At 55.9% G+C, this 15,979-nt stretch overlaps 2 protein-coding genes across 2 annotated transcripts; both read right to left on the bottom strand.

Moving 5' to 3' along the window:
- Nucleotides 1-409: 409 nt before the first annotated feature.
- On the bottom strand, nt 410-8,609 carry CDH16 (cadherin 16; the record flags this gene model as incomplete). The annotated part of the gene is made up of 17 exons (XM_080702930.1): nt 8,529-8,609; nt 8,173-8,256; nt 7,640-7,795; nt 7,428-7,566; nt 6,946-7,104; nt 6,012-6,208; nt 5,313-5,435; nt 4,961-5,111; nt 4,504-4,731; nt 4,345-4,421; nt 4,086-4,274; nt 3,744-3,985; nt 3,033-3,166; nt 1,956-2,198; nt 1,703-1,810; nt 1,317-1,433; nt 410-507 (listed from the first exon to the last, which is right to left on the bottom strand). Exons 1-17 carry the CDS (start codon nt 8,589-8,591, stop codon nt 410-412), a joined length of 2,508 nt encoding a protein of 835 aa, XP_080559056.1. The 5' UTR covers nt 8,592-8,609.
- A 4,420-nt stretch (nt 8,610-13,029) lies between these two features.
- On the bottom strand, nt 13,030-15,979 carry RRAD (RRAD, Ras related glycolysis inhibitor and calcium channel regulator; the record flags this gene model as incomplete). The annotated part of the gene is made up of 4 exons (XM_080702432.1): nt 13,030-13,307; nt 14,098-14,302; nt 14,417-14,490; nt 15,613-15,979. 4 exons carry the CDS (start codon nt 15,977-15,979, stop codon nt 13,030-13,032), a joined length of 924 nt encoding a protein of 307 aa, XP_080558558.1.

Genomic DNA, 15,979 nt, shown 5'->3' with positions numbered 1-15,979 from the left:
CCATATGATGCTTCCATGTTCCTCCTTCCATGGGACCCCAGTCTTATCTTTCAAGCCCCCAGACCCGTTCTGTGAAGCAGGGGATGGGGAAGGCAGGAAGGGGCATGTGTGTGCACACTGAGGCACGAGTGCATCGTGGACACTTAGACATTGGCATAGTGATCCTTTAGACACCAGCCCGGCTTGCTGAGGCTTTATTATTGGACAACGAGCTGCCATTTGAAATATTCCCATGGAGAGCCCATAGTCAGTGTTCAGGCTCCGGGGATTTGTCTAGTGACAGTGTCTCTGCCCCAGGAAGGTGCAGTGGCTTTCCTCTGTCTTCATCTCCACCGGAGCTTGGGGCCCTCTCCCAGTGGATTCGGATGGAGCCAGAGACTCAACTCCCCGCTGGGGCTGCCCCAGCCGCTCAGATGGGCGCCTTCAGGGGCACGCTGTCTGCCGGCTGATCCAGGTCCTTCTTCCTCGCCAGGGCCAGGTGGGAGAAGATGAGGATAAGCAAGAAGCCTGAGGGGCCCAAGAGGGATGGGTCAGCCTTCAGGGGAGGCTGTGGGACGTGTCAGTCTCTAAGTACTCACTGGTATTGGCAGTGGTTTAATAAAGAGATGATGCTTCCTAGACAATGTCCCCGAGGCTGAGCTGGTTATGACTCGGGAGCCTGGAGAAGTTGGACAGCTGGGCCCACTCAGCCATCACAGGCCTTAACCTCACTGAGCTGCACTCTGACAGCTTGCTCCAGCCTCCAAAGTCCCCTTCTCTGGGGAACAGTGTGGGTAGAGTTCACCTGAGAGCCAATGGGCTGTTCCCATGGACCTCCAAGAGGAAGGCACACCATAGCCCTGTGCTAGAACCAGCAAAGAAAACCCACTAGGAGAAAATGCAGGCGGCTGAGTGAATAAAGGGAAAGGTGGCTTGGGCTGAAGGAATTGGGCTGGAAAGGCCTGGGCTGTGCCACATCCTGGCTGTGCAACCTTGGACGCGTCATTCACCTTGGACGCGTCATTCACCTCATCTGCCAAATGGGGAGATACCAGGATCTGCCTCCAAGACTGCACAGAGGATTCCAGGGAATAATCCACGTAGTGCTCCGCACAGGTCTGACATACAGACAGTGCATAATAATTAATAGCAAGTGCTGTTATCAATAGTGATCATGACTCTGACTCCAGGGGACAAGAGTATGATGAGAAGGGAAATTAGGGGGCTTCTCTTCCAGACCTGGGGGTGCTTTGGGGACAAAAATGCACTGTTTATCTAGAAACCGTGGCTCCAACCACCTACCACCCTCCCTGGCACGGGAGCCCAGCCTCCATTACCAATGGCTGCCAGGGTGCCCACGAGGATGCCCACCGCTGACAGCTTCGTGGGCATGCCCTTCATGCGGCCCACCTTCCGCATGCATTGCCCCTCCACATTGCAGCGACACACGATCACTGTGGGGGGGGGGGAGAAGAGGGAGGTAGGGGAGGGCTCTTTGAGTGCCCAGAGCCCCTGTCTGGCCAGCTGGTGGAGAGGCGTCTTTGTCACACACATGTATGCGGAGCTATGTGAAGGTGTGCGATCCTGTGTGTGTGCCAAGCCACAGATGTGCAAGTGTGCACATGTGAGCCTACACGAGGTGCCCAGCCCCGCACTCCGCACCCCAGTGGCTCCCTGGGGAATGAAGATGCCAACTTTGGCAGCACCCAAGCCCCAACCTCACCTTGGACCAGGAGCTGCCACATCTGGCCATTGCGGCTGACAACCACAGGAATGACATGCTCACGTGGTTCTACCCAGTGCAGGGCCAGAGTGAGGAAGGCGTGGGAATCTGTTGGTTGTAGACAATGACCAGGGTCACTAGCCTGGATGGGCTTGCCGAGGGCTGCTCCCCCTTGGCCCAGAGCCACCTCATCCCACTTCCAAGTGGTCCCCCTCCCCCTGTGGCCTCATCCATCCTTTCCCTGAGCACACACCATTGAAGGGCTGGAGGCGCCAATCCCGTTGCACTGTTGGGTTGGGACCGAGGGCAAAGCTGTAGGGACCATGCTCTCCGTTCATGTCAGGGTCCTCGCTGGGCCCGCTGACGAGCACGCCATAGTCCTGGCGTGGTGTGCACAGGTGTCGGGAAGGCACAGGGGCGAGAGGCAGGGCCGGGGCAGGGGGGGCCTTCAGGAAGTGGACCACGAGGGTGGCAGAGGTGCTCAGTCTTGGCTCGTCTGCATCGACAGGGGCGGAGGTGAGCCCCGCAGTCCTGACCTCACTCCTCCCCCAACAGCCATCAGTCTCACTCTGCTGCCTCCCTGCCCCTCTTCCTCCACTCCACCCTTCTCTCCATCCCTCCATCCCCCATCCCCATGGCAGGCTCTTCCCTACAGCGGGCGTCATGGCTTCTCTATTGCAACAACTCACAGGCTGAGTTCTTTTGGATGCCAAACCTGCCACCCCCTCTGTGGATGCCAGCATGCGGCAACATGGCGGCACCCTGATCATGGAGGGGTGCACCCTGCCGGCCTGCCCTGGGCCTCCTGACATACCCTCCCCAGGGCCAGCAGTTCATCCCATCAAGGTTCAGTTTAGGGTCCCCCACATCTGGCCTCATTTTTGCTCACCTCCCAGCACTCTGGTCCTCCAAGCAGCCCTGGCCTTCCGTCCACCTCCCCAGCCTAGCACCTTCTGTCCCCAGCCTGTCCCTAAGAGGCCCTCCATGGACTAAGGGGTAAGGTACAGGGATTTCAAGTGTTAATCTAGAAGGTGGTGAGAGCGGGGAGGCAGAGGCCAGGCCAAGTCTACCCAGGTAGACCCATTTGCAGAGAGAGAGAGAGAGAGAGAGAGAGAGAGAGAGAGAGAGAGAGAGAGAGGAAGAGAGAGAACAACCTGTCTTCTGCTTGGGACTGAGTCATTGTCTGCAAGGGTCTCAGGGAGGAAGTTCAGTCCTGCCCTCTGTCTGTCTGTCTGTCTGTCTGTCTGAGATTTGCATATGGATTGAGTAAGGTTTGACTATGTAACTACCTCAGTGCCTCCTTCCCCAGGCCCCATGCTGCCTGGCATACCTGCATCTTGGGCTTCCACAAGCACTGTGTAGGTGTCCCCAGGACGGGCGTCCTGCAGGGACTGGGCAGTGTGCACCTCCCCAGAGACCTCCTTGATGCAGAGCCAGCCCTTTGAGTCATTGACCAGGGAGAACCTGAGGCCCAGAGAAGGAAGGGGTGTAAGGAGGCATTGGGGCTACATGTGGGGCATTGCCCAGAAGCCCCCAGGACCAGGTGACCATTACTGCTCAGGCTCCATGTCCTCTGTGTGTCAGGGTGGCAGCGGTGCAGGGGCACCCAGGCTCTCTGCCCAGCTTTAGGACTTAGGTACCCAGCTTGGGGGAGGGAGCTTGAATAGTGGACACTGTTGGTAGAAGAGGGACTATGAGAATAATGGGGCCTGATTCAGCTTCGCTGGTCCCAGGGCCCCTTGTGAAGGGGTCTGGATGGAACCAGAGCCTGGGAAGATCCCGGGCTCTACTGGAACCTCAGTGGGGTCTGGGAGGGCTTGGTCCTCTCCCCAAGTAGGGAGACATAATCGGAGCTTCCATGTGGCCTAAACACCGTCCTCCACACCCTGTCCAGTCCATCCAGCCTTGAGTCTCCCAAGACTCACAACCTCGACATAAGCTACAGTTCCATAGATAATGACAGTCCCCTCTGAGGCCCTGAAGCCGTCCCCGGGGAGCAGGGCAGACCCAGTCCAGATAAGGGCCTGGGGTGTTGGCTCACCGGAGGGCTCTGCTCATAGATTGTGAGGGCTGGATGGTCAGCAGGAACGAGCCAGCTGGGATGCTGACCGGGACGCTGGCCTCGTAGCTCTTCTGGTCCAACTTAGGAGGTGGCGTCACCCTCTCCACCAGCACGGTCACTGTGGCTGTGGCTCCAGGGCCTGGGCCCGGGCCCACCAGTTCCTCCACGTTCCGCACCACCACCACCAGCTTGTGATGGGTAGCTGTCTCATAGCTGAGGTTCTAGAACCAGCAAGGTTGGTATGAGCTGGGGCATGGCACACCCATGTATGTGTGTGTGTGTGTGTGTGTGTGCCCCTTACTCACCCACCCAGGCGCTTACCTTGCGGAGTCTGAGTTGGACTTGACCAGAGTCTGGCTCCCAGTCTAGGCCAAAGGTCCCTTTCATGTCCCCTGCCTCGATGGCAAAGTCCATGAGGCGGAAGGCGGGCTCCAGGTCAGCATCGGTGGCTGTGAGTGTGGCCACCAGAGTCTCGGGTTCCACATCCTCAGGGAGGCTTATGGGCCCAATCTGCAGAGATGGCCTGGGGTGGTGAGGCCCTCCAGTGCCCTTCCCAAGGCCTCCCCCTGCTTTAGCTTACCTGGGAGGAGGTGAACTCGGGGGCATGGTCATTGATGTCTGTGATGGTGACTGCAACCTCACAGGTGCTGCTGAGGCCTGAGGCAGGACAGGGCTTGCTGGTGAGGCCTCACGGGGGACAGAGAGGGCAGAGGACCCCGGTCACCACCAGGGCACTTACCACCCTCTGCTCCTGCCAGGTCAACAGCCAGCGCCTGAAGCAGGATGTTCTGGCCAGCATGGAGCGGGGCAGCCCCCAGCGTCACTCTGCCTGAGGCGGGATCCAGCTTGAAGGCTCCCCACTCAGCACCCTCCTCAGGCTCAGGGCTCAGCAGCCGGTACACCACATGGGAATTGGGAGACTCAGGCGCATCCGCGTCTTCTGCTGACAGCTGGGTCACTTCAGTGCCTATAAGACAGCCCCCACCAGGGTGGGACGACGGCCCAGCCTGGAGGCCTTACCCCACCCTGTCCTTTCCTTTTTTGTGTTGAATTGAACGTGTGTATGTGTGTGTGTGTGTGTGTGTGTGTGTGTGTGTGTGTGTTAGAGAGGGACATTGATATGGGGCCCTGAAGCTAGACCCTCACCCCAGAGAAGCAAGGTGAGATGGTTCACAGGGACAAAGCCCATAGCCCACCTGGGGGGCTGAGCTCAGGGATGCCGATTGAGGGCCCACGCGGGGGGCAGATGGGCGCGTTGTCGTTCTCATCCGTCACCACTACGGGCATCTCCAGGGGTGCTGCATAGTCCTCACCACGGGGATTCTGGGCCCGCACCTGCAGCAGGTACTATATTGGGCAGTAGGGGGGGGTTCAGGTCAGGGTCAAGGGCAACTCCAGCCCGGCCTGGGTCTGGGTCCCCTCTGGTGGCCAGCTCTGGCTCTTCTGGGCTCTCTTCCACTGTCTCAGCATCATAGGGATGTCACCTTCCACCAACCAGAGAGTACTAAGCATCCTCCCACCTGCCCCCCAGATTTCCTCTCATCTTACCTCAGCCTGGGCCTCTCGGTCCAGCTCCCTGGTCACATGGAGTTTCCCCTCTGCGTCCACTTCGAAGGGTCCAGGGGGATGGCTCTCCAGGTGATAGTGTACGTACCCCCCACTCCAGTGTGCCTGGGAGGAGGACATGGCGTGACCCCAGGCTGAGGGCAGGAGTGATCCCTGTCAGCCCTCGTGCTCCCCACTGATCCAGGTCCAAGGAGCCTGGATCCCAGGTCCAAGGAGCCTGGCTGGATCCCCACTATCGTGACCCTGGGCCTGGAGCCCAGGTAGGATCCTTCTGTTTGCTTGACCTGGTCTAAGCCTGGAACTGGCCTGAATGACCAGGTTGTTTTCTTTTCTGTCCTCCCAGGTTGGGCCTGACCCAAGGGCATTCCTAGAGGAGGCCTGAGACATTCCTGGCCTGGGTGAAAATCCCCCTGACAGCAAGAGGTAGCAGCTGTTCTCCCTGAGGAAGCCTTAGGCAAGCTCGGGAGGTCAGAACACAGAGCCACACCTGCCCGAGGACCACAGGAGGACTGTGGGCTTGGTCCTCACGCACCCCACCCCACAGTGAGAAGTGACGGGAAGAGTAGAAGGAGGAGTGAGGGTCACGTTGGGTCCTGGACCCACTTCCCAACTGTCCATGGGACTTGAGCCCAGCCGCAACATTCATGGGGCTGGTTCAGCCACTGACAGCCACTAGCTTACCTGGGCAATGGGGTGTGGGTATGGGACTTGGAGATTCTCCGCCAGGTGGACAGGCTCTAGGGGCAGCCAGGTGTTCTCTACTATGGAAACCTCAATGGTGGCTGTGGCCTGGTGGCCTGAAGCCTGGTCACCCATGTCCTTGACCTGTACCAACAGCTGGTAGAGCCCCTCCAGGGCATGGTCTAGACTGGTGCTCCCTAGAAGGGGTAGAATGGTTACCTGAGTATGGGCCAAAGAGCAAGAATCAGGGTATTTGCCTTGGCAGGTACCATACATGAAACCAAGCATAAGGCAGGCAGGCAGGAAAGGCTCTTGGCCAAGGGATGAGAGGGACTTTTAGGGCCATTGTGAGCAACCAACTCAGACTTGACAGTTTGCAATATCATTTCCATGTCTACCCACACAGTGACTGGTTGATGGACTGGAAGCCAGGGTGGAGACACGGGTAGATGGACAGATGATGGGTTAGATAAATGGATGGCTGAGAAGGTAGATGGATAGGGATTTGGGGTTGTTAATGGAAGAGTGTGGCTGAGTGATTGCTAGACAGATGGGATGCCTGGGTGGTTGGGGGGGAGACGGTGAAAGGGTATCTAGCTGGGTTGAGGGATGATTCACTTTTCCTTCCATCTCCATCACTGGTCTGAACTCCCAGGTGGAAACCTGCCCTGCTCTCAGCTCTGAGCTTTCTGGACTGTAGCGTCTCAATCCATTCCTCTCTGGTTTCTAGGGTGTGGAGCCAAGGTATTCCACGCACCCCATTTCCTAACTCTCAATGCACGACCCAGGCATGGTCTCTGCCTTGCTGCTCTCTCCACTTACGTCCTTTCCTTCTCCTTCATCCCAAGCTCTAACCCATCTGTTTTTACAGCTCAGAGGCTCCCTTCTCCAGAATCCCCTGGCCCTCCCTCCATCACACCCAGCTCAGGCTCACCCTCAGGGCTGAGGGCCAGAGCGCCCAGTCGAGGCTCCAGCTGGAACATGTCTGGCAAAGGTTGGGCTGGGGCCTGGCTCAGGATGTGGAATCGAAGATCCGAGTTTTCTGTGCCTGGTGCATCCCCGTCCGAAGCCTCAAGGAAGAGGAAGGGGACGCCTGGTGTGGGAGGGGGGAAGGCAAACTGTAAGGGATGGCAGGAGTGGGGCGTCTCCCCTGCCTGCCTTATCTCTCTCTGGCCCCTCTTTCCATAGCCATCATCTTATCAGGATTCTCATCCCACTTCAAAGACAGCAAACTAAGGCCAAGAGTAGATGGAACCCTCAGTGGGTAGAGAGCATGCAGGGTGAGGTAGAGATGGAGGTGCAGCGTGGACACTGGCTGCGCTGTCCCTGCGCTGACTTTGTCTTTACTCTTTGTTTTTACTCTTTGTTTTAGTGCCCATGTGACCTTGCTGCAAGTTGGCTGTCCTGGTCACTCACCAGGCTTGGTACCCTGGCTCAGCCGTGCTCTGTAGATGGCCTGGGAGAATTGGGGCACCTGGTCATTTTCATCTTTCACACGCACAATCACAGGCTGAGGACCCCACAAGACATGTCCATCCTCAGTCTCCAGAGTGACCTGGCGAGAAAGAATGGTCAGTGCCTGCCCTTATCTTGCCTGATCTCCCCTGTCCTCCCTCACTCAGCCTTACCTGTAGCTGGTACTCTGCCTGTTCCTCTCGGTCCAGGGCCCTGGTCACCACCAGGAAGCCAGAATCTGGATCCACAGCAAAGGGACCCTCGGTTGCCATGCCTGAGTGCTCAGATAGCACAATTTGGCCTTCAGCTTTCTCACGGGGCAGTGGCAGCTGGCGAGTAAGAACAGAGATGGGGGTGGGTGAGGCCTGGGTACGCAGGGACACTGAGTCTCAGAGAGAGATGGCGCTTGCCTGAGGTTAGACAGTAACAGGACTATGATTCAAATCTTTCCCTTGTACCTGATGTTCCCCAATATTCCCGGCTCCTCCTCTAAGTTTGCAACCTCCCCGCCAATATTTTATTCTTTAACTGAAAGCTCTAGTCTCTTTTGGGACTAAAATCTCACCAGTCATTCACACTATAACACGTACTGTCTAGAAAGTAGGGTTCAAAAGAGAGTTGGAGCAATAAAGAGGGGGGGTGCTAGAGGTGGGGAAGCAGGACTTTGCGGGGAGGGACTTTGGGAGTTCAGGCTTCCCAGGCTCACCTTAGTCAAGTACAAAGGGAAATTTCCACCATAGTTTTCTGGGACTTCCACATACAGCTCTGCAGACTGGGCCTTGGGAAAAACCTAAGGAGAATTCTTATGTTGTTCCAGGATCTAGCTTCCCACTCGGGTGCTGGGACCTGATGGGAAAGGGGAATTTCTTCCCCTTCTTGGGGCCTGGCCACACCTCAATCCATCCACCCTCTAGCCTTTGACCTCCTGATCCCACGTCCTGTAGCCCCAGCTCTGAAACCCACCCACCCCTGCTGCTCCCGCAATCAGCGTGATTGGTCCAGGTGGAGTTGAGAGCAAGGACGCCAACCCCCAATGCCAGGACCTGAGGGGGGCCAGCTCACCTGGGAGAGGCAAAGCAGCCACAGCCAGGCGGGGACCATGGTCAGGACGGACCTGGGGGACATGGCAGTGAGGATCCAGCCCAGATGGGTGGGAAGGGAGGTTCATTCCCATCCACGCACCTACAGGGCTCTTGCTACACACTAGCCTCTTCTTCCTCTCCTAAGAGCCTATGCAGGGACAGCTCCTCAGCCAGACCCAGTGGGGTCCCCGGGCCCAGCCACCCTGCCTCTTGGCTCTTACTCCCACAAGGACCCCCAACCCTGGGAATTTCGCCTCCAGACCCCTGTCTCCTTCATGCCATAGCCTCCCCAGCTCATAGATCCCAAAGTGGTCATTTTCCAGTGGCCTCCCAAAATCATACAAGTTTTAGATGGAAAGATTTCTGTGAAGTCACTTCCTGCAATTGTCTCATGTAGGAAAGCTCTGAAGGGCAGGGCCTGGCCAAGGTCATAGAGGACCTGACCACAGAGGCTTCCTCCTGGAGCAGAAGACTCGTGCCGCTGGCTCTCGGAGGCTGTCCTGAGTCCCACCGCCGCCCTCCTGGAGTGCCTCCAAATGCCTCAGCTCAGCGTTTCCAACGCTCTGCATGTAGCTAAGCATACAGAGCGTTGACAGCCATTCCAAGATGGATTCCTGGGAAGACAGGGCAGTGCCCCCCCCACCATCCAACATCAGCCTGGCCCACCCTTGTGCTCCCAGCCCCTCACCCACTGGTGCCAAAGGCGGCTCCCTTGGTCCCGCTGCCAGGAAAGAGGGCTCCTTCTCCAGGGAGCTCTGACCGGCTGGGCTGGGTGGGGCAGGGCAAGGCGGACACTTGAGCAGGTAGGCGGTCCGGCACACACTTGCTCTGGAGTGGAAAACGCCACTGGGCCCACAGCAGCAGGCCTGGCCCCGCCTAGCCCCCCAAGTTACTCATTGACATTGGGAAGCTGGTTGCTGCTCGGTGTCCGTGACTGCCAGCCCCAGGAGGTGGGCAGACCATGGCCTGGCTCTCCCCAGCTCCGACACAGCCCAGTGGGTGCTCCTTGGCCCTCTGGGCTTGGACACTCTTTCTTTTTCTGTGGCTCAGACTCTCGCTTCTCCCGTGTGCTGGCATCCGCGGCTGCATGTATGCTGTTTCTTTTGTCTGGGATGCCCTCCACACTCTTCATCGATGCGGTGAGTACCCGCTTCTGCTTTGCTTCTCAGCTTAAATGGCCCCTTTCTAGGAAAGCCCTCAGGCTCAAGGCTGGTGGTCCAGGGACCTCCTTTGGAAATGTCCCTACCTCACATCATATGCTGTCTGAGATCCGGAGCCCCTCCAAAGCAGGTCCTAGTCATGACCCAGCCCTAGCCCTGCCCTGGCAGGTTTGTAGAAATAAAGGACTGGAAGTTACACCTGAAGGGTAGATGAGCAGTGCATGACCATGAGTGGGCATTGGAGGGCTATAGACTGTCCCCCAAGAGAACCCACAGGTTGGGACAATAGGCTGTGAACTCCCGTGAGGCTCCCTACATCCTCACACTGACCCTGATCACTGTAGGGCTGAGACAATGGATTGTCTCATGCCTCTGAGAAGGAAAGGAAAGAGGGAGCCAGCTCAGGTGACCTTGAGGGAGTTGCAGGGTGCTTTCCCCAGTGAGGGCCCTGAGCAGAACTAGGAGACCCTTCTGGGTCCTGGGAGTCCAAGAAGAGACCCTCTCCTGTCCCTCTCTGTCCTCAGAACTTCTGGCCATCTACTCTGAGGCCTTCAACTGTGTATCTGGTTAGCTTTTCTCAGGCTGGAACTGGAACTGGCAGGAACCCATTAGCTGCCCGCAGCCTTGTTACAAGCTGAGTGCCTGTCTCAGGGTCCCTTGGGTACCCAGCTTGGGTCCATGCTGGGTGGGGATGTTGAAAGGGCTTCACACACATTAAACTCTAAGCTCCCAGCACTGCTCCAAGTGGACACCTTCATTAAACTACCCACTCCATTCTGAAGGAGAGCATTGTCTCCACGTCACACACTGGGGCCCAAAGAGGCCAAGTGGTTTGCCCAAGGTCATCCAGCCAATAAGTAGCACAGTCATGAAGGCCAGGGTTCTTTTTCAGGCCTGGGGACCTTCACTTTCTCTGAGAAAACCATGCTGTCCCTGTGGTGCCTCAGGGGGTCAGAGAAGCAGCAGCAGGTTTGAGCAGTTAACATTGCCCCAGGGGGCATGTGGGTGAGTCTCAGCAGTCCCCCCACCCCAGGAACAGTCCTCAGATCTCCTCTTGCCCTTGGACAAGCTGCAGCCAGGGTTCTAACCAGGTCTCCAGGATTCCCAGATGTCTGTGGAATGAATATATGGAACTCATGTGGAAGTGTATGGACCCTGGCCCAGAACCTTCTCAGAATCTGTTCCTTGCTTTGACACAACTGCCTCTAGGCTTTGGGGATGAGGACCTGAAGGCCAGTTCCTGCTCAGTCATCACCAAATGGGGATTATCATTCCTAAAACCATGTGCAATAGTCCTCCTCGCCCATGGGATACACGTCCCAAGACGCAGTGGATGCCTGAGACTGTAGATGGTACCACGCCTCATATACCTACGATAAACGTTCACTTCAAGGAAGCACTTTACAGCTCTTCTTTGGCATATTTGAATTGTTAGCACCACTACTTTTGTGCTTTAGGGAACATATTTAAATCAAATAAAGGTTACTTGATGACTAACACTACAATACTGAGTCGATATAATGACTGAAATGGCTTCTAAGTGACTAACAGGTGGGTAGTGTATACATTGTAGATCCTCTGGACAAAGAATGACTCATATCCTAAGTAGGACAGAACTGCGTGGCTCCAAATTTCATTGTGCTACTCTTTACATCATAAAATTTAAAATTTATGATCTGTTAATTTGGAATTTTCCGCTTAATATTTTCAGACTGCAGTCAACCAAGAGTAACTGAAATTACAGAAAGTGCAGCTATGGATATGGGAGGACTACTACCAGTAATCTCCTACATAGGCACTTGTGTCAAGAAGGGTGAGCAGGACCACAGGCTCACATTCCTACACAGATGCAAAATCTTATACTCCAGGCAAGGGGCTCCTGGGAGCTGTTTTTGCCGAAATCAAATTAGCCAATGCTGGCTTGGCCACTCATAGAAGAGAGGGTGGTAAGGGTCTTTTCAGTAGTCCAACTCCAGCCAGGAGATGGAGAAGCCATATGGAGTCAAGAATACCTGAGTGCAGCTGGGCGTGGTGGCGCACGCTTGTAATCCCTGTACTTGGGAGGCTGAGACAGGAGGATTGCACAGGTTCGAAGCCAGCCTCAGCTACTTAGTGAGGCTCTCAGCAAGTTAGTGAGATCCTGTTTCCAAATAAAATATAAAATAGTTCTGGGAGTGTAGGCCGGAGGTAGAATGCCTCTGGGTTCCATCCCCAGTATATATATATATATCTCCATATATATCTCCATATATCTCTCTCTCTCTCTCTCTCTCTCTCTCTCTCTCCATATATATATATATATATATATATATATATATATATATATATATGGAGAAAGAGAGAGAGAGAGAGAGAGAGAGAGAGAGAGAGAGAATACCTGAGTGCACCTTCTTCACTCCCACTCCTAACCAACCATCCACCTTGACCCCACCTAAGTCTCTGAAGTTTCCCTCACCCCCTCTCCATCTCAGCTGATTTCCAGCCCCTCAGGAGGGAAATACCAGATACAGAGCCAGACCCAGGATTCTTGTTAGGCGGTGAGACCCAGGGGAAGGGGTGTTCCCTGGGGGCAGTCTCAGTGTCCCTTTATGTGCAGTGGGGTGATAGAATCCTCAGTCAGCCAGGCGATGCCAGGCCCCAGTGCAGAAGGCCTATCTAGATATCAGGAGTTGGGAGGGGTTCACGTGTCCTCCTGCACCTTGAGCCCTCAGCCATGTCTTGTCTGCCACCTATCTCCTCAGCCCATATGGCTACATCCAAGCTCAAACATCAGGACCATCAAGACCACACAGTAGTGTGGGGCAGGAAACCCCGATCTTTCAACTTCAGAAACCCTTCCTGCTCCTGAAGCTCTAAGACGGAAGGAAAAAACAGTCCACAGTCCCCAACATGTCAGGAAATAAGTCTTTATTACAAAAATTTGCATGTAAACAAAAACTGCACTGAACAGCAGCCTCCTTCCAGGGTATGCACACCTGGATGCAGAGAAGGGCAGAGTCCTGTCCTCATACACAGGCCGCCCTATGGGCTGGGATCAGTCCTGTCCTCACACATAGGCCTGCCCTATGGGCTGGGATCAGGCTGCTGCTTGGTATGCACACGGACCTGCACAGACATGTGTGCGGGCCTAGCCCTCACCGGCCACTGGGAGCCACCTCCCTGGGTAGCACTGTCTGTCCATGACCACGAGGTGGAGGGCGCCCAGTTAGCAGCTCCAAGGGCTGTAAAAGCTGAACCAGCTCTAAGGTACTATGGAGGTTAGCTGGGCCAGCCCACCAACCATCCATCCATTTGCCCACCACAGTAAGAGCCCATGGGGCATTAGAGGACCGAGAGGTCATGGCAGGACTTGGACTTGGCCCGAAAGGCCATCTTGCGGCTGTTGCGTGCTACGATGCGGCCCAGGAAGCGCTTCGCCTTCTTACCAAGGCTCTCCCGCCTCCGGGTACCAGCTTGCCGACGTGCATTGGCTTCTTTGCTGTCCCTGCGCAGGCGTATCTGGCGCACGACGCCCTCAAACAGCGCCTGGACGTTGTGATGTAGAGCTGCTGATGTCTCGATGAACTTGCAGTCAAAGACCACAGCGCAGGCCCGGCCCTCTGGGGTGGTAGGGATAGGCATGTATCCGTAAACAATGGATGGAGGACCCACACAAACCCTGACCAGCTCTAAGTAGCCACCACTCAGGAATCCTCAAGAAAGGGAAGGTGGTGGGGGGGTCCTCCCTAGAAACAGAGACTCCAGCTTTGTACTAAGGGTCCAGTGGGTCACCCCATAGGGGAGATATGCCTATATTTAAGGAGGCCCTAAAATGGTGCCCCACAAAAAAAGAATGTGATTTATTCATTTATTTGAAGTAGAATATTTAAAAGGAAATACTTCAATAGTAGTCAAAGGAAAATGAATGGGCACTATTTTGGACAGCTTAGTGTTTTGTGGTTCGATATTATGATGAATGATCGAGTGGACCAGGGTGGAGGGCAGTATCACCAAGGCACTGCTAGGTTTCTCTGAGTAGCTCTGAGCTGGGGACCACAGAGGAGGATACTGAGCCCCCAGAAGGAAGGAAGAGTCAGCCTAGAAGCAGACTCTGGCCTCCTGGCCTGGTTCCCTGAACACTCTGCCACCCACTTCTCTCCTCACCTGTCAGACCAGGGTCAGAGTAGCAGGAGAGGAGGGCCCCAGAGATCTATCCCCCACCCCAGCCCCCTCAGGCCTTTGGGAACCCTGTGGTCAGGGTCAGAAGCTCTTCCTTCTTTTGCCCCAAGTTTTCTTCCTGAACATTTTTAGCCATTGATGATCCCCAGGGACTCCAGCTGAGCCAAGACCAACTGGACCATAGCCCAACCAGGGTCTCCCTCCCTTTCCTGACCCTCTCTGCCTGCTCACCGTCCACGGAGACCTCTCGAGAGCGCACCAGGTCACTCTTGTTGCCCACAAGGATGATGGGCACATCATCTGTCTGCCGTGCCCGCCGTAGCTGGACCCGAAGTTCTGAGGCCTTCTCAAAGCTGCCCTTGTCCGTCACAGAGTACACGATGACATATGCATCCCCCATGGCCATGCAGTGGCCAGGCAGCCAGTGGCCCCCATCCTGGAGAACACATACACACACACCTAGCCAAAGGTCCTCAGCCCCAACCTCCAGCAGGACTTCACCCCAGTTTAGCTCTCCTATTGCGACTCCAGGATCCACTCTGCAACTTACCTGCTCCCAAATGTCATAGACCATGAGTGATGCCTCCTCTCCGTCCACCAGGATTGAGCGATCATATGTGTGCCCTAGGCAGGAGACCAATAGCTAGGTTATGAGCTGACTGCCAAAAGCCTCATTGCCTGGTTCCCTATTCTGGCTACATTCTCGCCTCTCTTTCCCATAAACCCCCTACCTCTCCCCTCCACTGTAAGCAACAGAAGGGACAGGGCTCGGAGCTCGAGGGCACAGAGAGCCTGACCTCCACCTACATGCCCCCTAGTCTAGCAATGCCCTGGGTGTCCACTCCAGTGCTCCCTGTTTGCCTGTTGCCTGGCCCCTGGGTGGCTCTGAGCCCAATGGCCTGAGTTAGAAATAGACTGTCACATACACACACACCCGGTGGCCTTGGCCACTTGAGGCTCCTCTCCTAGAAAGGAGTTGTGTTTCTGCCAGCCCTGGCAGGGAGGGCTGTACTACCCCTATGCCACAGGGTAGTCTCATCCAACCATCTTTCCTACCAACGACTGACACAGGGAGTTTGGGTTAAGGGTGGTGTCCCTTCTCCCTTAGTTTCCCCATCTTTTTTTTTTTTTTTTTTTTTTTTGCAGTACTGGGGATGGAACCCAGGGGCATTCTACCTCCCAGCTACACCCCCAGCCCTATTTTTTATTCATTATTTTGAAATAGGGTCGCCCTGAGTTGCAAAGGGCCTAAGTAGCTGAGGCTGTCTGTGAACCGTGATCCTCCTGTCTCAGCCTCCCCAATGCTGGGATTAAAAGTGTGTGCCACCACGCCCACTCTAGTTTTCCCATCTTGAAATGGGAAGGTAGAGGAATGATCTGACAGTGCTTTTAGGCTGAGCATGGTGGTGCATGCCTGTAATACTAGTACTTGGGAGGCTGAGACAGGGGACTCACAGGTTAGAGGATAGTCTCAGCAAGTAATGAGACTCTCATCAACCTATGAATACCCTGTTTCAAAATAAAAACAAAAATTTAAAAATAGGGCTAGAGGTGTACCTCGGTGGTAGAATGCCCTTGGGTTCCATCTCTAATCACACACACACACACACACACACACACACACACACACACACACACACACACACACCTTTAGAAGCCCATGCTGTTTGCTGCTTTGACTCCAGCCCCCAGACCCGCCCCCCACGCCCAAAGACCTCCCCTCTCCTGAACACCCCATCTTCTCACCTGCAGCCTCTGCTTCGGGCCCATCCTCTACTCCACCGAAGATGCGCGCCAGAGAACTCTTGCCCACACCAGGCGCCCCCAGCAGCAGCACCTTGTAAACGCTCTCGTCTGAGCCGCTGCCGTCAGAGCTGAGCGAGTCGGAGGAGCCCTCGGGCCAGTCCAGCCTCCCGCCCTGCGTCCGGGTCCCTGCCGCCGCCACGGCCAGGGCGCCGGGTGCCAGCGCCGCCTGCAGGTCGCGCTCATCCACCGGCATGCTCCGGCGGTGCAGCGGGGGCGCCGGGCCCCAGGGGGTGCTGCCCCGACGGCGCTCGCGGTCTCGGCCCCCGCGGCTCCCACCTGCTCCGCTGCCGCCGCCGTTCAGGGTCAT

Source organism: Muscardinus avellanarius (genome assembly GCF_963383645.1).
Source record: "Muscardinus avellanarius genome assembly, chromosome: 10".
Classification (NCBI taxonomy): domain Eukaryota; kingdom Metazoa; phylum Chordata; class Mammalia; order Rodentia; family Gliridae; genus Muscardinus; species Muscardinus avellanarius.
The sequence above is the reverse complement of the archived record's forward strand: the minus strand, read 5'-3'. Positions and strand labels throughout refer to the sequence as shown.